The sequence below is a fragment of the Megalops cyprinoides genome, chromosome 14 (assembly GCF_013368585.1).
Source record: "Megalops cyprinoides isolate fMegCyp1 chromosome 14, fMegCyp1.pri, whole genome shotgun sequence".
NCBI classification, from domain to species: Eukaryota; Metazoa; Chordata; class Actinopteri; order Elopiformes; family Megalopidae; genus Megalops; species Megalops cyprinoides.
In genome coordinates, this window is record NC_050596.1 from 6,063,828 (window position 1) to 6,087,045 (window position 23,218).

General features: G+C 44.5%; 2 protein-coding genes across 4 annotated transcripts in view; one reads left to right on the forward strand and one right to left on the reverse strand.

Moving 5' to 3' along the window:
- The first annotated feature begins 958 nt into the window (after positions 1-958).
- Positions 959-15,099, forward strand: si:ch211-161f7.2 (retinoic acid-induced protein 2). 2 transcript variants are annotated; one of them, XM_036545365.1, is made up of 2 exons: positions 959-1,295; positions 11,922-15,099. In XM_036545365.1, exon 2 carries the CDS (start codon positions 12,029-12,031, stop codon positions 13,733-13,735), a length of 1,707 nt encoding a protein of 568 aa, XP_036401258.1. In that variant the 5' UTR covers positions 959-1,295; positions 11,922-12,028; the 3' UTR covers positions 13,736-15,099. The 2 variants fall into 2 exon arrangements, with proteins under 2 accessions (XP_036401258.1, XP_036401259.1); XM_036545366.1 differs by having other exon boundaries at positions 962-1,030.
- Positions 15,100-20,879: 5,780 nt separating this feature from the next.
- scml2 (Scm polycomb group protein like 2) overlaps positions 20,880-23,218 on the reverse strand; it is a 37,841-nt gene continuing 35,502 nt past the window's right edge. The window contains exons 14-15 of one of the 2 annotated variants that reach the window (XM_036545146.1): positions 22,360-22,520; positions 20,880-21,428 (exon numbers count right to left, since the gene is read on the reverse strand). In XM_036545146.1, coding sequence (XP_036401039.1) covers positions 21,303-21,428; positions 22,360-22,520 — 287 coding nt within the window. In that variant the 3' untranslated portion in view covers positions 20,880-21,302. Of the gene's footprint in view, positions 21,429-22,359; positions 22,524-23,218 lie in introns of both variants that reach the window. The other variant, XM_036545145.1, reaches the window with a different exon arrangement.

The window sequence follows — 23,218 nt, forward strand, 5'->3', positions numbered from 1 at the left end:
TGCATGTTTGGTCCCAAAAGTGTCACACATTGCATTGGTATTCATAAAGCGAGTCATTTCTCCTGCCAACAGATCAGACCTTCTGCTCCATAACTCCCATGGAAGAACGAGCAAGTCGTGTTTGGACTCTTCTTCTGAAAACATCCTTTTCTGAACTGCATATTAAATTTGTTGATTTAGTTAATTCCTGAACACAGGCACATAGATGTAATTTCTAAAAAGATACATTCAAGCTGTTTTTTACATGCAATGTGGTTTTGATAAGGGTTGAATTACATTTGTATTTATGAATGATAATAAACAAGGGCCAATATTGATGTTGGGTGGTTTGATAAACTAGTAATTTGCTATTATTACTATTACTACTATGCTTGGTGGATACCAACTACTACCACTACTATTATTGGAAGCAGTAATGGTCCTTGTATCATTACTATGATTAAATAATAGTGGCATTAGTACCAACAACAGCAGTGGTAACACTTTAGTAATATATATTTATATCTGTTTTACAGACATTTTAATCTAGGGCACTTTGACACTTCAAATGCTTTATTTCTGCCCATGTATACAGCTGGTGCACTGTATAAATGTTTTTCATGGGAGTGATTAAGGTAAAATGCAGCGTTGTCCCAATGCTGTAAGCACTGCGCCTCATGCTATCACTTAATGAACAGATTACATTTTTGTGGTGACCTTACGTGGATTAAAATGTCTGCATTAATGTAAATTCACGCATGAAATACGTAGAGTACATAGTCAATTGCTTATATTTTATAGACTTTTTAGAAAGGGGGAAAGGGGCTATATATAGAACTTGGCAGGGTCTGTCGGATGTGTGACGGGCAGCTTTGACCAGCGGTTTACCTCTGTAGCGCGCACGCTCGCACCACGGGCCGGGAGGGGGAGGACCACAGGCTCGGGCTGGGACGCTGCGCGCGCAGCCTGCTGTCACAGGACTCCAGCCTCCTTCGGCGGTGATAGCCGAGTTTCGAGCTTTCATCATCGGGACGATGGTGATTTAACTGCGGTACATATAACCCACAGCTCTTTCTAACAGCCGTCGGTCGTCTGTTTTTACATTTCATCAGGGCGCATATTTCTGGGGAGAAGTCGACATTACGGATGATTGTCCGAATGGCAAATACTGCAAGAGTATAACTCGTCTGAAAAAAAAAAGAAAATGATGGTGCTGGAAGGATCGCTAGCACAGGAAAAGACACAAATGATGCGAATTAAAAGCAGCCCGTCTTGCATGATGTTGCATTGTTCTGCAACCGGAGTCTAATATTACGGTAAGGGATATATTCCTCCAAACGTATAGGTATAGTTTCCAATTTAAATCTCATATTATTGCGAATACGTTTGCGTTAGTCATTCTAACTGGTTTTGCTGTAGGATTACAGAGCGTTGCTCACGACTCGTTCCATTGAAGCAGAATTTGAATATTATGTTTTCCTTACGCAGGCCAAATGCCAACGCCTTGCATATGACCGTGACGTACAGCTGTTGTAGTAGTTCTACACCCGTGAAAATATATTGATGATGCATTTTATTTGATCAAAAAGGGTTTAAAGAGCTAAGGTGGTGATACAGGTGCGTTGACAATTCTCCTGTACATTAAGGAGAGCGTCCTTAAAGAGACAGTATAATATTTCTCCATCAATACTACACTCTATGCATTGTGCTTGTCCTCGTGGTTTACATAAAGAAATGCTTCCTAAATATGTGAACGCGTTTTATGTGTGCATATATCGCTGCCTGTGTTTAAATCGAGTCAAGTGTAATGCCTTGTTAATTAGATCCGACACTCTGTATGTTGTATTTCAACGTTATCGCTCAGATCTCGGTGATGGAACCATACAGACGAAGAGATAGTGTCAAGATACATTTTTTTAACCTTCTGTGTTTTGTGAACTTCCACGCCGTAACTGCTATGTTCAGGGTCAGCAGTGTTGCCAAACAGCTGCCGTATTGTGCTGTAATAGTAGAAGTCCCTTGAGCAGGTTTTGGACACAATCAGATGGATGTGCCATGAAAAGGGATACACGGCATTTCTGTCTCCGGAGGCGTACGTTAATAAGGCTATTATAGCGCGTCTAACTGCCAGGGTTAGGCGGTGGCACAGCTACAATCTGGACTGTACCTGGAACCATTCAATGTCTGAAATTTACCACATAGGTTCTGTTTATTTATGTTGGCCAGAAGCTGGGCTATTGAGGCGGACAAAACACAGTTATGGGCTCCTGCCACACAATTTACAAAGCAGGCGTGATTCTCAAACAATTAAAATCGCATTGAATTATGGGAATATTTCACGGTTGCTATTTGCTCCAAGTGCCATGTTATGGGGGATACAATTGACTCCTCCGCCCAGTTTTAATTAAGATAGGTTTTTGTGCTCTCTTGGAAATGCAATACGTCCTCCTTCCTGTTCCCAGAACAGCTATTTGGCTTTTGGCCACAAGTTTGTATCCGTAGGCTATCTTTGTATTGTTTCCATCGTTATTCCGATATATGCTTCACCTTATGATCGCCTTGTTTATGTATTCTATTCATGTTCTATTCATATTCTATTCTGATATTTTATATTAGACTTGAGTGAGGAACAAACACTCTTGCATTAAAGGAACAGCAGGTTTTCTTGTTTATTTTTAAGACTGAGTTAAAGTAAGCACAGATGATGTTGTTGTACACAAAACCTAAATTAGACAGAGCATCAGGTGAAGAGTTCAGATTTGTTCCTCATCAGTTCAAAGCAGTGAAGTTTACCAACAAACACACCGCTCCCTCAGAAAAGTGATAAATTCTTGTCTTTGCTGAAAAGCTGCATTGCAGTGCAGGCCTTCCCTGGACGTGGAACAGAGGAGTAAACAAACTGATTTATCATACTGAATCAATGCGAGCACTATGAGCCCTCAAAAGGGCCGCGGTCATGCCCTCGAAACGAATCACAAGGTCCCCTCTGCCCACTTCTCACAGACACAGGCAGCAGCTATCAGTATGAGCTAAACCCCTGAGGCAGAGGTGTGAAGTTTAAATCAGTGGGAAAAAGCCCACTGTGTTCAACGTCACACATGCAGCACAGCTTCCTTCACATGCTTCTAGTGGCGTGAGGTTTGCTCATGGCTGCATTTGCTCGCATTAGAAGTAGGGCTTTAGTTGGGCCTGATCGATGCTCCAGTACTTCACTCCCCTGGCTCAATTAGCTCTCTGCGTACTGTCACATAGGTTTGTGTGTGTTTTACAGTTCATTGTAGCATATGGTTTTGGATACATGAAGCGCTTGCAACGGAAGAACTTAAAAAGCCACGTGGGTCGATAACAGTTATTTGTGTTGGCACGTCAGCGTGCGATTTATTGACATACTAACCTACATTACAGTCACGATGAATTTTAACACGTGTTTCGTTCCGTCCCTCTCTCTCTTTCTCTCCCATACACACGCATGCACACACATATTGATTTAGGAAGGTTTCATTGGCACTAGTGGTTTTGTTAACAGTGAAAGCTTTTTAAGTGGCTGGACTAAGTAAGTCAAGCACTGCCTTGACCATCAAACCCCAATCTCACAAGGTTAGCGTATGCATTAGCCTTTTAACACAAGTGCATTTGCCGTCATTAAAGTGATGAACTACTGAAGCCATTGTGGTGCGGTGCGGTGCATTCACTCACAGTTCCCTGGGAGTGATCTTCTGTGAGGGACAGCTACACATTACATTGAGGTGACCACAGAAGCCTTTGGGTTTTGCTGAGGATCAATGTTTTTTAAAAACAAGCTACGCTTTTTGATTTTTTGGTAACACTTTACATTAGATAATATGAATTATTGTATTAGTTATCACAAATAAAGGATTAATTGATACATTTACAGAGATGGGACTAATGTAATCTTAGAAAATGGTTAAGAATAGATAGCCACAAATACTGTACATTTGATGCCAAATGTTACAAAACTAGGTTGATGCTTTAACCCATTATAATGCATTAGAAGCTGGCATATTAATTAGACATTAATGTGAATTAGACATTCATTAGGCAGTAATGTGTGAATGGTTGCCGCTTTACTATAGGTGCAGAAAGAGGATGAATTTATAATGAAGTACCATGAGTTACTGCTTAACAAACTGTCGTCACACATCAGTTCATCACTGGTAAAGGTGGGAATTATAATTAATACATGAGTTAAAGTTAACCAACCTTAATGTAAAGTGTTCCCATTTTATGGTTATGGTTTGTGCCTGCATCACATGTAAGTGAGGAGTTGAGGTGTCTTAAATCTACAAACCTTCAATTAGCAATATATCGAAAAATGCCCTCTGACATCAATGCAAAAATGCGCTGGTGTTGTTACCCCAAAATAAGAAAGATGACTTGATTTGGCATGGGATGACCTGAATGCAGGTTTGCACCTGATTCTGTGTCCAGTACAGATACATAAGGCTATGAACATCATCCAGATGGCAAGGAGTACTCTGACATTTAGTTCAAATCTGACTGACTTTTAGTGCTGTTATAGGACCTACAGCTGTTTGAAGCAGCATGTGGAGCACAAAAGCAATTTGTACTACAAATACTTTCCTGTTTTTTGTCATTGGTGGTGTTGTGTTTTGTGGATGGGATGGGAACTGAGAACAGCTGTGTGCAGACAAGGAGAAAAGTGAAACATGGACAATATTACGACAGAGACTGAGCGTGGCTGTTGTAGGCACCCTGGTAACTGTCATGCCATGTTCAGTCAATCAGCCAATCAAATTTTATTTGTTACAGTGCATTTTTAAAATCAAGTATGTCACAAAGCACAGCACATATAGCATAGTGAATTTTCCAGAGGGAATTATAAAAAAAAAAAAACAGAAAACCCAGGTCAGTTTGGAAAAACTGATAAATAATTCCCTGACACGGTTGACCCGTCACATTGATTCGATATGATAAACCCATCCTAAACTTGACCTCTCAGGCTTGCAGAATGGTCCTGTGAGGTCTTCATCCTCCTTAAGGGAAACCCGCACAGACCATCCGGCTCGGTCATCCGTACTGGGCACAGTTCACCTCACATACCTCCTGTTCTAGCAGTGGCAGTAAATAACAGTAATGAATGGTGATGGACCGGGTTGTTGTAATGATAATAGAGGACACAAGCAGACTGTTACAAACAGACCCCTCTCAGATGTCTGCTGCATTCGTACTCATATTACATCATATTTAATTAAAGCAGTGTTGATGTCGCAGTTATTTATAACTGCAGTCTCCTGCATTGTTTTCCATGGTGAGGTGTGTGTGTGTGTGTGGGGGGGGGGGGGGCTCTGCTCCATCGAGGGTCTGAGTCTGGGGAGGGGGTAGGACATGACATGGGACTACATGCAGTGGGACAAGGGGTTATGGGGGGGACACAGAGAATCCACACAAAATTTTAAGGGGTCACAGCAATTAAAGCAGCTTTTTTGACGCTGTTATTGTAAATGGAATGTGGATGCTAGTGCTCTGGATTACACTGTATTAGCTGCATCCCCCCGCCTCTGTGTCTCTGGCCTTGGCTGTAATCACCATGCATGAGCACGAAGGCTAAGGGGCAATAACTCGAGTCTGCTGGCACAGGGAGAGAAATATGCACGGCCCGGGCACACAGGTCTGGACTGATGTGGGGCCAGAGATTTCTACTGGGAACATGAAAGTATCTTTCTGATAACATCAGCACGTAACAGACAGGGCAGAGACCTGAAAGTGATCTGGACCGAGAGGCGGGGCAGGACCCAGAGAGAGGCTGGCCTGGGGTGTGGCCAGGAGGGAAAGGTAGGGAACACAGGGGAGTTTGTCTGATTCGCTGAACATGGGGAAGGACAGGGATTGGACAGAGGGGTGGGGTGAGGAAAGAGCACATCTGATTGGTGGGCGGATGGGGTGATGTACATGTAGGTGTATGAAATTAGGGTGCTGTGAGAAAAGATGAGCCTCAAGCAGTAGTCAGTTGGAGCTGTGGTATGGGTACGAGTATGTATAGGGCTTATGTTGGACAGAGGATGATGGGAACGACGCTGGATGGGAAAGGGGATGGGAGTGAGGCCTGAAACAGTGCTCATGCAGAGTTGTGTGTATTTCTACAGACTGATACTCACTGAGATGTACAGCAGTGTCTAAGAGTGACAGCAGACAGCGTTGGGGGGGGGGGGGGGGGGGGTTTAGTTCAAGCGTGACTGCACCGCACTGCGCCTGGAAATCACTCGTCCTTTCACCTTGATCCTATTTCATTAGTGACTGTTCAAGTCAAGTGTCTGAAGCACATGATCTCTGAAAAAAACACACAGGAGAAAACCAGCCAGGCATGGAGCAGAAGTGGTCAGCCCAGAGTGCGGAACGATATAGCCATAAAGGTTAATCCAGCAGAGGGGGAAGGCAGGGTGTAGTTCTAATCCTCACATTTAAAATGAGACCAGAATCCTCCCCGCTTGCCTGCCCCCACTCCACCCATTGCCCTCCGCTGTGTGGAACACACAGAGGATAAGCCATGAAATGCTTATTTAATATGGAACTGTTCTTTAAGGAGAGGACCTTCATGGCAATTCACCCCTGACCTTTCACCCCTGGATCCTCTGAGGAGGTTTGCTGTAAGGGTCAGTGGCCAGGACTCTCTGCCATATCTGCCAATTTTTACATGTTGCATGTGTCACAAAATTAACAGGCTGTGGTTGAATTAGGCTTGTGAACTGAATGTGTGATTAACGCAATTCTGTTTCGCTTACCTTTTGGTTTATAGATCAATGCTGGCATGATACTCAGATTAGTGGAGGAACAGCACTGTTATAATACAAGATTACAGTGAGTTTAGTTAACTGTGTGTGGTGTTGTCTTATTGTGTAATCCAATACTAAAAAAGAGTACTGATACCAAGGTGAGAGTGTCCACGTGTGTGAGAGTAAGAGTATGTGTATGTGTATGTATGTGTGGATCTCTGTATGGGTGTGTTTACGTGTGTCTGCATGCAAGGTCATGCATTTGTGTGTGGCTTGGAGATTGGGGGGGTCGCTGTGCTTGTGTTTGGATGTGTGTGCGCGTGTGTGTGTATTTGTGTGGGTGGGGTTAGGGGGTGCTTGTGTATGTGTGTGTGTGTGGTTGGGGGGGTGCTTGTGTATGGGAGTATGTGTGTGGCGAGGGGGTGCTTGTCTGTGTGTGTGTGTGTTTGGGTGTGTGGTTGGGGGAGTGCTTGTGTATGGGTGTGTGTGTGTGGTAGGGGGAGTACTTGTGTGTCTTTGTGTGTCTATGTGTGTGTGTGGGCTGAGGAGGGTGCTTGGTTATGGGTGTGTGTGTGTGTGTGAGGCTACTATCATGATCTCACTGCACATTTATCCTCAGTGCACAGGCACCTTCTACTCGCAGAGGCGATAAATACAGCCTGCTGGATGGCCTGTGTTGGTAGGGAGCCAGGGAAAAGTACCGAGACTGCGCGCTATAAATACACGCAGCTTTAATGGATTCTCTTACGACGTGTGTAAACCAGCTCTCCCAGTCCCCTCTCAGGTCCAGTCGATATGATCACCCTGCGCCCCCCCCCCCACCAAAAAAAAAAATCCTCATCTAATCGGTCACAGCCACGTTGGTTGCCCTTCTCCACCCTACAGAATGATGTAGCACAACTCGTGTAGCACTAGCGCAAGCAAACAAGCAAGCAAGCAGCAGTCCTTATTTGCACAATGGCTTGCCACATGGATGCCATTATGTTAAAAAAAGCCGTGTAATAAAGCTTTCAATGGTTTGGGCAGAAGGCATTCCATATGGCTGTTGAAATGCCGAACATGACTTCTGGAGCCTCTGATTATGCGGGCCGCTCCTCCTCCTGACACGTAAGAGTACATTTCTTTTTATTTTTTCTTTTTTTCTATTTTTTTCTCTCCTGATGTAATGTAACATTACTGCCTGGGGCACGCATGGCAGCCTGGTTATGGATGGCCCAGTAAGCCATCGCCAGCAGCTCTCGTCCACACGCAGTGTGCCTGCAGGCTTACAGAGATCGCTGTGGCGGCCATTGCATGGCGTAACACAGAATGGGAGAGAGAGGAAGAGAAAGAGAGAGAGAGAGAGAGAGAGGGGGCTGCTGAGGGGGAGAGGCTGCTCTGACAGCCACGCAGCTACTCCCAAACAGGGAGCCACCTCCCAGGTACAAAATGGCTGCCGCAGCCAGTGACAGCCACGGAGAGTTATATTAGACCCACGTTGTCATGACAACAATGGCTGGACTGTACAAAAAAAAAGAAGAAGAAGAAGAAATGAAGAAGAAAGAACCAGTGGCCTCTGTTTTGTTTTCCACCTCAGAAGAGATATGCCGCGGTCTGGTAACTTAATAACTAAGTGTTTACATAAAGTCCCACCTGGACTTCGTCTTCGTAGGTTCGGTTCAGGCCTTCATTAATAATTGTTGAAGGCGAGTGAAAGAGGAAAAAGGCAGGACTTCCAAAGATGTGGCATCTGCATTTCGCTTACGCGCCCTGATGTTTTCGAGGCCCTGTCTCCTCCCATTGCAGAGATGTTCTGTTGGGGAGATCCCAGGCCTGTTTGGGTGCCTCCCACCAACCTGGACCTCATCAGTGCCGATGTGGTCAGCCTGCAGGCAGTAACCCGCTTCCGGTGCTGATAGCACCACGATTCTCTCTCGCTTTGCAGCTCACAGCTTTCATCTCACATATGATTACGCTGTGATACAGTACTAGGTATAAAGGAATTTTGGTTTTGGTCAAGAATCTAATCAAGTATTCACCCTGAATCAGATCAGGACTGGACCAGACAGAGACAGTGTCTAGGGCAATTATTATTAGGCCTGTGTTTGAGGCTGCCCAACATCAGTGAAAGGAGATTGTTTGGTACTGAGGAAAACTGAGACTGTGGAATTGACTTAGAACTGCTATGAAGAGAAGAAAATTGGTATGTTTCCCCTCTGATGTCTGATCTCTGAATCACTGGTGTATGGGAAGGTATTTCACTTTATGCTGCTCATGAGGTAGGCTGTAACATTTCATACAGAGACAGGATCTACAGCTCTCTCTTGCATTCTAAAAGTCTGTAGACCATCACAGCTGATGTGCACCAACTGACAAAAAGTTACAGGTGCATTTGCATTGGTTTTAGAGATAAAAATCTGAAGGACTGGCTCACAGTGTTCCACTGCCACGTGTCTGCCAGAGTATCGTTTTTTAAAGTAATTCCACTCCAGACCTGAGGGCTGACTGTGTTGCTCTCCAACTCTGGTTTATAATTTAGGCTTTTTTTTATTAAAGATTTATTTCAGAGCTCTTGGCAGGCCGGTTTGTAGATTTTGAACTAATAAAGTCAGATTTGTGCTAGTGGCATTAAAAGCATGTGTTTGTTTTCCAAAGGTTCCAACGAATGCTTTAAAATTTGTGCTTAATTATTGATTACATCATTTGCAGTCCTTGGCAAGAGTGTGTAACACAACAGAAAAATAATAAATTAGACACAGGTTTGTAAATGAAATGCATCCTTCAGCTTTAAAGTCCCAACAGTGAGGCATTGTGTAGCACAAGAGCCTGTTTCATGCAGCAAACGCAACTGTTTTGAATATTGCGGTCAGCAGATATTTTTAAACCGAGGGTCTGTTGACAAGACTGGGACCGTTTTGGTCGCATTTCCGCCGAGAGGAATAATGAAAACGGTCATTATTGTTTGTCTTAAATGGTGCTCGGGTCACCGAGAGTTTGGGATTTCTTGCTCAAGAGCCCATTGTGATCTGAGGTTTAAAAACACGCCCTCGACATGCTCCTGCCAGCGGACTGACTAGATCGTTCTCCATGAGCTAGACGAAGAGGAAGCTGGCATTGTGTTTTCAAGAGCGCAGGTCACTGCAGTCTCCTCAAGCAGTGAAAGGTTCTTTGAGCAGTGACATATGGCTTATTACCTCAACGTCTCTTGCAGAAAAGGGGAGGAGTCAGACATCTCCATGCAAATGCAGAGCGAAGTCTTACAGCCCCCCGAATGCTGTGATCAAGTGATTCCATCTTTTTCATCATCTGCAATTGTGCCATGTTAGCAGGGGCCAAAAGTGGAAAGTGTTTCCATTGGGACGGGCATACAGTCCGAGGTCATGGTGGAGCGGAGGTGGGGGTGGACTTCACACACCCTTATCTGTGTCCCTCTCCTTGTGTCTCTGTGTCAAGGTGAAATGAGCGCACAAAGATAACACAAGGACTCCCCACCATCATAATGCCTCCTATCAGCTCCCTGTCACAAGGAGAGCCTTTATTCTTCTGGAAAATTGGAATCTCACCAGGAATGGAATTGCCCAAAATTCCGTCCTTGAGCAAGATTAGTAAATCTGATTAGCCTCTGCCACTCAAGCATGCAGCTATGTTTTTATCATTATTTGATTATGGGGCTGATGGTGTTCCTGTTTGAAGTGACTCCCTTTTTTGATTCAAAAACAGAAGATGGATTCACAGCTGGCCTACTGTTTTATGTGTCATTGTAGAAAAGCCTACAGTATCATAGCATTGCATATGCTCAGGGAATGATGGTTTTCACTAAGCAGACTGACAAAAAAACAAACTTAGGTTAGCATATGCAGAGTTGCAAATAGATCCATTCCTTAAATTATTATAGTTAACAATTTTTAAATGTAATACTTTTTGTCTTTGCTTGTTTCAACAAACCCAGTCAGAAAAGGCTAGTGCTGGAAGTGGTGTGGGTGTTGTATGTGCTGGCTGCAGAACGGGAGATACACTTTAATGGATCCAAAATGTGTTGAAATGGCCGTAAAGGCCTAGTTGTCGTGGTTACGCCCAGGCGCTATTTTCCTTGGTTCTGAATTCGTACCCTCCCCCTCCGCGGGAATATTTTGTTGCCTGTTTTTTTTTTTTTGGGGGGGGGGGGGGGGGGGGGGGGGTTTCTTGGCCCGAATGTCGCAGCGTTGTTTACTGATCTCCGGTATGTGCGGTATTCGCCTGAAGAAAAGACGCTCCGGAGCGAAACGGTTTTAGCGTAGCGTCAACGTGCTCGGTCTTCTGTTGATTCCTTTTCAGTCACAAGTCTCTGCCAGAGACAGAATGCGCTCGTTTGCTGCCAACACTTAATGTAATAAAGTCTGTAATAGAACTGGCAAATAAATATATGGGCATGGCTTCAAAGAGTTATGTTATTTTTGTCCAGATTATTTGTCCTAACTTTCAGTTAGTGTGCAGGTACTCTAGTGTGTTGTGTTTGTTTCTATGATCATGCTCGCGAGCCCAATCACGATGCATTACTGTGCTCTAAAAGAGACTTAGTGAATATTTCATGGGCCCGTGGAGAATAAGCAAGAAGATTTATTGCGCTTCAGACACAAGCATAGTCAAGGCCTGTGAATTTGTCCTCGAGGTACTGTCTTTCATTAAATCAAAGTGGGAGGGATCCTCTAATAAAAATGTACTTTTTTCCTTATCTTCATAACTTTACCTTAAGAAGATCACAAGATGTGGTTTTGCACATGTCTTTGCATGGCGAACCTCTCATTTGCAGGGTGATATTCTGAAAAATGGCTCCAAATGTCACTTTTCCTTCCTCAGTATTGATATCTGAGCTCAGTTCTTTAAGATGAGATGTTCAAATAAGGTTCCTGACTCACTGTGGCCATTAAAGATCATGTGACATTTGTAATATCTGTAATTTCCTTAGCTAAATTCCCAAACAGGTTCTTCCAGTCTGGCCATCTAATCACTCCCCAGTTCGATTGAAATTTGGTTGAAATCATTTCCTCTCTCTGGTGAGTGTTCTGGCACAAAATGGCCGCTGTGCACCCCCTAGGTGGATGCTACTCATTAGTGGTGGTTGAGGTCACACCCCTTCACTCTAAAGTGCCTTGAGATTTTTTACATGCTATATTTTGCAGTCGATTATTGTTGAAATTATTTCAGTTTGTTTTTCACTTCTTAATTTCACAGGAACTGTAAGTGGTGACCCGAATTCAAGAGAGAGCAAAGAGCTGGAAACCATGAGATCCTCGTCCATCAGCACTTGAAGCGGGAGCCTTTGAGAGAGAGAAGAAGCCATGGACGACCTGCATAAGGACGGCCAGCCCAGCCTGCCGCTGGACGCGGCGGGCCCCCAGAATGCACTGAGCAGCAGCGATGGCGATGGAAGCGGGAAGCTGGAGAACGGGATGACCCAGCTGATCACAGCCGAGGCCTGGAACATCAACTCCAGCGGACTAATGAAGAAGGCCCTGTCCCCCATGGTGGCGGTCCCAGCCCCCGCCATCGTCAGTCCCGCCACCGAGTCTCCGGGAGGGGTGGCCCTCAAGGTGGCTGCCACCGTCCTCCAGCCCATCTGCCTGGGGGACAGCCCGGTGGTCCTGCCCATTCACCTCCAGATGGCCGGGAGTACCGCCCCCCAGGTGAACCAGGCAGGGGGCTCTCCCTACCTCATGACCAGCCAAGGCCCTGTCTCCTTGCCCCTCGTCCTGGAGCAGCAGGTGTTCCAGCACCTCAACTCCCCCGTGCTCCCGCAGGGAGCCCCCTGTCCCACAATATCCCTGCAGAACAATGTCCTGTGCCACAACTCCTCCATGTCGTTCAGTCAGCCCTCGCCCCTGGACCAGAAGCCCACCGGGCAGGCCCAGGAGCCGGGAGTCCTGCCCCTTCTTCAAAACCCGGGCTTTGCCGCCATCCTTCAGGACATGTTCCCCTCCCAGAACAACCTCAACGCCTCCTCTTGTCACTCTGCTGCTCCTCCCCCGGCCGACCCTTTCACCTCAACATTCTTCCCCCAGCCCCCAATCCCTCACCCTTATGGCTCCCTGCTGTCCCCCCTGGTGCCCCCCGCCACTCTTCTGGTCCCTTATCCAGTCATTGTCCCCCTTCCTGTGCCTCTGCCCGTCCCCATTCCTGTCCCCATCCCTATCCCACCAAGCTCGGAGTCTAAAGGCTTCACCGACCCTCCCAGACAGGTTTGCACTTTGAGCAAAAGCACCCAGACGAATGCCAAGGAGATACCCCCCAGTCCTCCTAACCCCTATGGCAGGGATGAGACTCTGCACATCCCACAGCTGGATTCTCCACCCTCTATCCCTGTCGCTGGTGGAGAAGTGCTGGATCTCTCCATGAAAGCCCAGCCAATCCAGACGAAGCAGGAAATCCCAATTCAACAAGACAGCGTCCTGGACCTATCTGTGCCCAGTGTGAGGAAGCCGTGCATCCAATCGTATCTCAGCAGAGATCCTGTGGGGGTCGAGCTGGAGCACGCCTGTCGTTCAGGGGATGAGACGGCGGGCACCGCCTTGTCTTTGGAGGTCCTCCGTCCCATAGAGCGCGCTCAGAAGCTGGACTCTAAACTCTTGAACGGCCTGGCATCCTTGGAGTTCAGCCGGCAGCACAAGTGGGTGATGGACAGCGGCGGCGGCCGGTCAGGCTGCGAGCCCAAGTGCGGCGGTGGCAACTTCGAGATCGTCAGCGCCTCGCAGACAGCCAAGGTCATCGTCTCCGTCAAAGACGCTGTTCCCGCCATCTTCTGCGGAAAGATCAAGGGCCTCTCCGGCGTCTCCACCAAGAACTTCTCCATCAAGCAGGACGCCAACCAGCAGGCCATGCTCCAGCAGTGCCTGGAGCGCAAAGCCCAGGCGGAGCAGCGCGACCCCAGCGACCCCCTCAAAAAAGCGCCCAAAAACAGAGCCATAAAGCTAAAGAAGGTCAATTCCCAGGAGATTCACATCCTGCCCATCAAGAAGCAGCGACTGGCTGCGTTTTTCCCCAGAAAATGACAGTGTGGGTGCACGGGAGAACGTGAAACTGTGTGGAAAACACAGAACAGAAACCACATGCTATGCCGCTCCCCCAAAACGATAAAGGGTTAAGCAATATAACCTTGGTTGCCTTGGCAAGCACTTGATCAATTAAGTCACGAGGAAGCAGCTTTGAGTCACAGAGTAACCAAGATTTATTAGAGGATCTTAAATATTGCACCCAGACAGCGTCTGCGAGGCGATCCATCGCGAGGCTTTGCGGATTGTGGAATGCTTCCTGGCCCTTTCATGAATATGCATTTGTTCAGTTAGAACCCGAACATGAAGTACTGCTATAGCTTTTTCCCTTATTTATCATAAAATTAATATTCATGAGTGTAATTTTGTGGAAATTTACCCAGTTGCTCAACTGACACTTATGGTACTTATCTCTAGCCTTAAGAAAAAAATAGTAGACATTTCAAATGGCAACTTCTTTCTACCCGGGGTACAGTGACTGCTCGGGGGGAGTAATCACAATGAGGCGGTGAAACCGAGGTCAGCCAGGGATCACTTGCACATGGTGATCAGAGCTCACTATTTTGTATGGATTACTCAGTTTATTAGGGGTACCGAATTTGACATACTAAACCTGCTGTATCACTCGAAATTGGCTTCTCTATGTGATTCTGTTGACCAGATCTTCTTGGTATGAAGGTTGTAAGCCAGGTTCATGATGGTTTAGCACAGCTCAAGTTGTGCTGTCTTTAATAATAATGAATGATTGATACACTAGTCACACAGTCTTCAAAGCACAATTTTAATCCGTTTATGAAGGGAGGACATATCTTTAAACACCCTGCCTCTCTCCCCCTTAAAATTGCAACCAAATCACCATCAAGGGCTATTTTAAAGAAAGGATCAATTCTGAGAATGTCCAAGGGGCAGCTGATTGGTTTTGTGTCATTTTGGTATGACTACCATTGATTCAGCCTCAACAGAAGGTCAGTCCATAGTTCTCTTTTCATTTACTGGCTAAAGAAAATCCCATGTGTGCATCCCACAGCACTCTCATCGCACAGAGCTTTTTGAAAAACTTGTGGCATCTTGTGATAGAGGCAACAGAGGATACTCTTGGTGTGAAACGCACAGAGCAAAGTGCACAGAGCAAAAAGACGTCCGGTTCCCCTTCAGCTCTCAGAGGCACCGCCACGCACTGTGGACTTTTATTTACAGCTTACAGTGTTCGGACTTGACTTTGCATGTCGTCTTTCTCAAAGCCTGGAAACAAACCAAAAACTCGGGAAAAAAAGCGGAAATGTTGAGAGGTCTGATTACAGTGACACATGAACTGATCCGACCTGCCGAACGCTTTCAGCCTCAGCCTGCTGTACTGTTCCCATACAGGGCCTATGCTATCTCTGTATCTTCTGTTTGTATGTATGTGAGCTCTTCCAAATGGTGATTTTTTTTTCTAAATTATGTTACTTTTTCATAGAGTATTTTTACTTGTTCATGTTTGTGGTCAGAGGTGTGTTGTACGTGTAAGTGTTATTGCGTTGAAGTAGATGCTCCTAATCTTAGCGTTTTAGTCAAATATCTGAATTGGTTTCTTTTATCTCCACTGGGGTGTCACTTTGCCAGTTGAGTTGACAACTTACCATGGTAAAATTACAGTCCTCTTTAAAGATGTGAAATACTGAGAAAGCTATAATATGCCCATGCATATGTACGAATAAACAAGATAGTAACAAACTTTGGCAAGTAGCAAATGCAAACTATGAAGCTAGTGGGCTTGACAAAGTGAAAAAGACTTAAGATGTGTTCTACTTTAGAGTAGTAATTTAATTTCAGATTGATTGGTCTCTTTTTTGTCGTAGTAATTTATTAAATTGTACAGTGCAATTGCACAAGGGTTTTTTTTTTGAATGAAAATAAAATCATTTTACTGTTGAGTGCAATACCAGCTGGTACTTTTTCAGATATTTTTATAATGTATTTTCATTGGTTAAACAGATTACAGGGAACATCCAGTATGTAAATTATATCTGGCTAGTGTTTCATTTTTTACCAGTACACATTCTCACACACAGACATGGATGCATAAGCGCACACACTGCATGCATATGCACGCATGCATTGCACATATACTCATACACAAACATACACACACACACACACACACACACACACACACACAGACATGTATGAATATAAATGCACACAGGGACATACATTCATACACAAACATACAAGAGCGTGCACACACACACACACACACACACACACACACACACACACACACACATACACAGTGACACATACAGCATCTTTATAAAGGAAGACCTCTGCCCTGTCAGCCCCCTTTGCCATTGTATTACATTAATTAAGTGATGTGTTGGGTTTGGACCATATAGACTTGTAATGTCCTGTTTGGAATGGAGGACACATCCTCTATGCTGTCAGATGGGATTGCTGTTATAACAGCTGGGTCTCTGCAGACAGAGAGGTACCAAACAACATGTGACACAGATCTAAACTGATCACTGAAATATGTTTGCAGGCATGCACATCTTTTAATATATATTATTATCACACAGCCCCAGGGTCATGTCATCATTATTTTTTCTGGGTTTCTTTAACAAGACAGGGCATTAGAACTCTTATGGACAGGCAGTCACCTCATAGCAAAGAGAAAAGTGTGCCATTTTTCACCATTGTCCACACAACAATAGCAGCCATTTTAAAGAATTGGTAACATGTTTGAAGTATCATGCGGTCCCTTTTTAATGTATTTGCCTGAACTGAGCTCTGGTCTTGCGGCACAATGTCATTTAGCTTGAAATGTACCCTAAAGCGAAACGGGCTTTCAGTGCATTTAAGTGTGAGTGGTCTAGTCCTTTATTTCAAGAGGAAAAAAAAACATTTAAAATTAATCCTCAAAATAAAAATGTCTCTTAAATGTTTTCTTGTAGTAAAGTCAGAGTATTGTAGAATAAATACACAAAATGAATTCCCAATAGTGGCATAACTTAAAATATTTAATTGCTGTGTTTTGTGTCTCTTTTTCTTGCAAGACTACACATTCATGTAAAATATTTGCAAGACTGTTAGACTGCTGTGAATGCAAGTCACAGATGAAATTTTCAGTGGAGAGCAATTTATGTTTGAACCGTAGCTCATGTTAAAGCTCGAGCTACAAACGTTATTGCTACTTTTTCCATGTAAAGATATTTTGTATGCATTGGTATTTAAGTCCTGGATGGAGATTTTATACTGTGAAGCATATAATGGTTCACATTTTTTAATCAACGCAGGTGGATGAATTACATGAGAAAATAAAAAAAGGTTATACAATTCTGTTTGCTTGGTCATTTATTGTCACCACGTATTTAGTTATATTTCCAAATAAAATTAAGTGATCAGAGGACATGAGTTAGGCTGTACAGCATCATATCTTTTAAGAAGAACTATATTATACTGGTCTAATGAAAAGGGCTACCAAAAATCTTTCAATAATGCAGCTCACCCTCTTATTCACAGATTAGCGCTAATTGCGAACACTACTAAGTGGTAAAAGACAGGATAGAGTGCATTCAGCCAAAATCACCGTTTTTCTTGTTGTTTTTAATGTCTCCAATTTTTCACTCTGACTTTGGTAGCTGAGCATCAACTCTTGCAGTGAAACTCTAAAGCAAGGCTTGTGTCAGTAAAAATGCTCCGATATGCTCGCCCACGGCAAACGGATAGTAGACACACTACATAGAGTCTTCTCACTCACCACAGGAGGTCTCAGCAATTTGCCAGAGCTACCATTTGCAATCAAAAAATCAAAGCTTGAAATCAGACATACCACCAAAAATTATTCCCATCTGCAAGCACAAAGATTTCTTTTTCCTTATCAATTGTTGTAGTGGTAAGACACTGATGAATTCAGTGAAAATTCAGTGCAAAATCCTCCCAATCCTAAAATCCTTAAAATTAGCTCTCCTGTAATGCATGGTGCAAATATCAATTTGTTTGTTTGATCAGTGTGCATTTTTGTAATTGAAAAATAAAAAATCTCATTTTGATAGAGGCGGGGTGTCACTTTATAATCCAGGCCTGTTAATATTTAAGCTAATGTTGTAAAAATAACAATACTTTCAAAACTGACTGTCACATCTGTCAGAATGAGTGGCTTTTAAATTGTGAAATGCCTTTCGTGGCATATTATTGTAAGGCAAAGTGGAGTGAAATTCAATACTACCAAAACAACGCAACACAGCAATGCTTACAGGGCTGGATCTGTAACCAAAAGGTTGTAGCATTGCTTCCCAAGTGGGGCTCCACTGTTGTACTCTAGAGCAAGCTTTTTAACCAGAGTTGCTTCAGGGCATATCAATCTGTACAAATGGATGTGTAAAACGCATGTGACATAATTCACATGCTATGGGTGTCTGCCATGCATATAATAAAAGGGACGCAGACACACCCAAGAATATGCAAGGTACAGAAAAGGGGGCATGGTACAGTTAGGCCTGCATGCAGCTAGCTATTTTCTGTAGAGATGTTTGAATGTTGTATTTAATAATAGTAAAAAAGGCTTATGTTGGCTTAAATCACTTGAATTTAAGGACTGCTGAAGGGAGAGTATTAGAGTGCATAGGTGTGCAAACTGAAATTATAACAGAAAACTCGACACAGGCATTATTATGAAACAAAGAACAGACAGGGTGTATTTTTGTCAATTTTATAGAAATACAAGATGTAAATGGAGACAAAATATTTTCATTGCTTTGACAAACCTTTCGAGATACGCGTGTGTGTATGCATATACCTATGATACAAGTGTTTTATTTTTTCAAGTACTTGGGAGATATTGAGAAGAGTTTAAAAGCACTATGTATACATTGTGTTTGTCTAATTTATGGCACAACAGAGCTTAAAACGTAACATCCGCACAAAAGGTCAAAGGGTGAGCAGAACACAGTCAAACTTAGGTGTCATCACATTTAACGGAAAACGCTACTTTACAAAAAATCCGCCCTAGGAAACGAGTAAGTAAACCTGAGGAATATCAAATAACGCATAGCAATTTCCGTCAAGTAACTTTGAGGAATATCCTGTTTCGAACTAAAAGCACTGAAGTATAAAAGGCAGTAAGAAACACAGTCTACAGCTCCATCCCCCCACCCCCCACCCCTGAACAAAATGAACCAATTTTCTATTTTGTATATACATATGATCGGTTTAATATACTTTCCAACAAAAAATTGTACATTCCTGTCCCTGATATGTATGATTAAAATCAACGCTACGTTGCGATAATCAAAAGTTATCATGAGAGAATCTGGAGGCGCGAGCGGATTGAGACAGGTGCAGGACATGGAGTGGAACATGTTAGCCTCACACAGAACGGAACAAATACAGAGACATACTGCAAGGGGAAAGGCTGTCGTGGTTGTGTGCTCCACATCTTGACTGTTGCATTCTGGGTAAAACTCGATTTTGAATCCAAATTAGAAATAATGCACTTACAAACTCCCCCCCCCCCCCCTCCAAGAACAAGTATAACAAAAGGGACAACATGTAACTCAATAACTGCTGTTACCTTATTTGTGTTTCAAAATTGAAAAACAGTTTGGTAGAAAAGGGGGGGCTGCTATCGCACAGAGCCGCTTGGAGACACGGTCGGTCAAGAAGTCCTGCACCTTATCAGTGCCAGTCACAGGCACTCAGCTCCCTACACACACTCCTTCACAAACTGTGGCATCAGAGATGATGTCACAATTGGCCTTCACAACAGCTGATGTCAGAACACCATGCAGCCAGAGGGACTGTACTGAATAACTTCTTTGTCTACAAGCTCCTCACTGTGCAGACAGTAACTGGATGTTTTGAAATGCTCATCAATGTCTTTGGGGGGGGGGGTGTCATCTGCTTTAAAATCAGTTGATATTTACCATCTTAAAGCATCGATCTGTTATTTACCCAAGAAAACAGGATCCTTAATCTAAACCACTTACAGGGCTGATAGGCAGGGTGTACCGACAAAAGTTCAAGGCATGCAAACAGACAGTGAAATTAGATCGGATAACCTGAGCTTTCTAAACACACATACTTTTAAAACGAAGACAACAATAAATAACAGGCCCTCTGCATTCGTCTTGCAACCCCGTCGGGATCTCGCTGCGACGGTCAGAGAAGTTGACACCGAGGACCGCGGGATAAAACGCTTCATCCTCCCGAGATTTCGCGGCTGACGTGGCTCTGACATCCGTCTCCGCTACAGCCGTGCGGACCCGGACGTACGCGTGCAGCGAACGCGAGTCTCTCTCTCCGAACATTAAATTCCAAACATCGTCCGGTACATAAATATAGCAGTGTGTAGCAACTCAATTAGGCAGCAGTGGGATGGTCTGTCGGTTTAGCTCATCGTCATTTTCAAATCATAAGAAAGAGTGGGTGAAAATACACTTCGGTCAAATCTACAAACGTAATCAATATGCGGCCCCGTACCATGGAGCTTCTCGCGATATGATCTGAGAGATCCTACATGAAAGAGAGAAAGCAGTACTTTTTTTTTTCATTTTTGTACATACAAAACTCTGGTCAAAAAAACCAAGCATTCTCTATGTTTTTGTACATATGTATAAAGTATGTCTCATTCTACAATATGTGACCTGTCACTTGTTTTGACAAAAAGCAATAATTCCAGTCATAGTCCAATACAACATATTCGTTACAACAAAAAAAGTCTGTTATCGTTTTAAAAAGTCACTGTAGAAATGTAGCACAATCATTACTCCAGGTAAGGCGTCCCATGGAAAGAATAAACAGGAGTACACAAGACGGACTGAACATCTGTCTCTCCCAGTGTACGGCCATACTGTTGAGATAATGACCTTCCTGAACAGGTTACACTGTTCAGAGAAGGTTAAACCAGCAGTGTAAGAAGTCCTCTCACACACTCGGAGTTGGAGACTATCCAGCAGTCTGGACAAAAAGACAGAAAAAAACTGTGGATTTATCTTTTGTTTGTGTCTGTTATATGAAAGTTCTACACCACTGTAAATAAGCATTTTTAACTGGATTTTAAAATCTAAAGGACAGAAAAAACAGAAATGTCAATAAAAAGAAGACCCTATAATTTGATGGAATAATACACTCAGTGGAAAAATGATCTTCATCTTTGGGGCTCCAATGTATACACGAGCCAAAAGTTTGTTTTTGTTAAAAAAAAAAAAAAAAAGTCATGAAAAGTCTGCGTGCATGTACTGTGTTTTATGCCATGTAAACAGTAGACAGGACATCCTTTGGGATTCAGCTGAGTTGACACTGTTATTCTGAAAACTCTTCGTTTTTCTTGCTGATGAGAAGATGAGGTACTGTGGCAGTATATAAATACGAGTCTCGGGTTATTAGCGCGAGAGACACCGGGGCGGAGCACAGGTTCCAGTGTCCGCTGCAGCCTCAGATCGCTGAGAACGCCCCCTGGTGGAGTTAAAGAGAAGGGTTTCACAGAGGGCCTCCTGAGGGTGGGGGTGGGCGTGGGTGGATCCTACGAGAGCTGCTGGCCCAGTTTCCGCCCTCTTAGTGTCCGGGGGTTGGGCGTGCTTTCCCGCTAGTGCTTGAGCTGTTTCAGCCTCTCGATGTGGTAGCACAGCTTGAGGGCGGGGCCCAGCTTCAGCCCCATGTACTTCATGATCATGTCACTCCTCAGCAGCATCAGCGCCTTGCCGTCGATCTCCTGCACACACACAGTGACATCACGTTACAGCCCCGCCCCCAAAACCAGAGAGAGACAGTGACAGTGTATCGGCGCTCTGCCGAACCTTCAACAAAACACCCAGGCAATGTTCACAAGTGTAATGTTTTTAATAGGCAGGCACGAAGCTGCAAAGATAGCAATTTTTTTCCTCCAATGAAACAGATAGCGGTGGAATTCAGGAGCAGGTTGAAGAGGCATTTTTATGGGAGGCGGACAGGGGGAACTGTTTGACATTCTTTGCTCTGTGTTTGCACTGAGGGCTGGCCTTGTGGCTGCGATGTGAGGGAGGCTGGTGGAAGCTCTCTGACGCTAATCAGACAGTGTCTGCTCGCGGCGCGGGGCGTGATGTTCCCCAGGAGCAGGGCTCTGTCTGGGGAAGACAAACGCGATCCTGCCAGGGCAAATCTAAACACAGACCCGCGGCTCCGAAGCCACTTCCTCCCCCAGCAGAGCTGTACACAAACCAGGGAGAGGAGCTGTAAAGCAGCTAGCTTCAGCTGCCGCGCAGGGCAGGGGCATGGCTGCCAGTGCTAACGAGCTAACCACCACAGAGCTGGGCCCGGGAGGGGAACACTGGGATGTACAGGCCCAGGGGAGAGGGAGAGAGGACAGGGGCAGAGTTATGTGGAGACGCAGCGTAGTGTTAGAAAGGACATGCAATATAGAGTTGGAGGGAGTGGCAGGTGAAGCAATGTAAGGTTAGAGCAGAGACGCAGTGTAGGATTGGAGAGACAACACAGTGTAGGGTTAGAGGGAGGGAGAGGAGAAGCAGTATAGGGTTAGAGAGGAGATGCAGTATAGAGTTAAAGAGGACGAAAGCAGAAGTAGCTTAGCGCTGGAGAGTCGGAGAGCAGACGAAGCACAGTGTAGGGTGTCTTTGCGACAAGGAGGTGTGCGACGGCAGACTCACGTGTTTTCTGAAAAGCTCGGCATGAGGGCCCAGCGCCAGCGGGTCGGCGTCCCGCACAAACTGCATCACCTCCTCGATGGACCAGGTGGAAGGGCTCTTATTGGGGCCCCTGGGGGCCTCCCTGTCTGCAGCCTGCAGGTCAGGGCCGGTAGTGGAACTGGCTGCTGCAAAACACAAAAAACAACTATAGCTCCCAGAATGCACCTCTCCTTGAACATCACAACATCCCCACTCCACTTACAGTGACAGATCTGCAAACCTCATGCTCAATATCCCCACTCCACTTTTAATATCAAAATATTGCAAACTCTCATTCTCAATATCCCCAATCTACTTACAATATCACAATATCAACCCTCCCTTTGAATCCCCACTATCCCCAATATCACTGACTATCAATATTTCCTTTCTGCAAAACACACACACATTATCTGGGACATACTGCTGTCACAAATTGTATCTTTACACACATTTATTATGAGTTTACTGTTTGCTTTACCTGCTACTGTAACATTTGTAAGTGAGAGGAAGTGTGCAGCCCGAGAGTGTTTGTCTGTGGGTGTTGCAGCTTTGAGTACCCATCAATCCAGAATTATCCATTTTCATCAGAGACATGACAGAACTTGCATGCTCGTATTAAGGTTAAGAACAACTTATCAGATTTACACTGGAGTTCCCCGTTTCACACAAACGACAATAGTGTGAGACAGCTGTAGTATTAAACACAAGTAACATGACCATACTGGCAGCTCAAAGCAACTAATAGGCATGTCTTAAGTTAATGCCACCTTGAAATGTTATCCATTTAGCACTGATGTAATGCTGGGCAGAAAAGGAGATGGAGCTGAATGACAGCCTC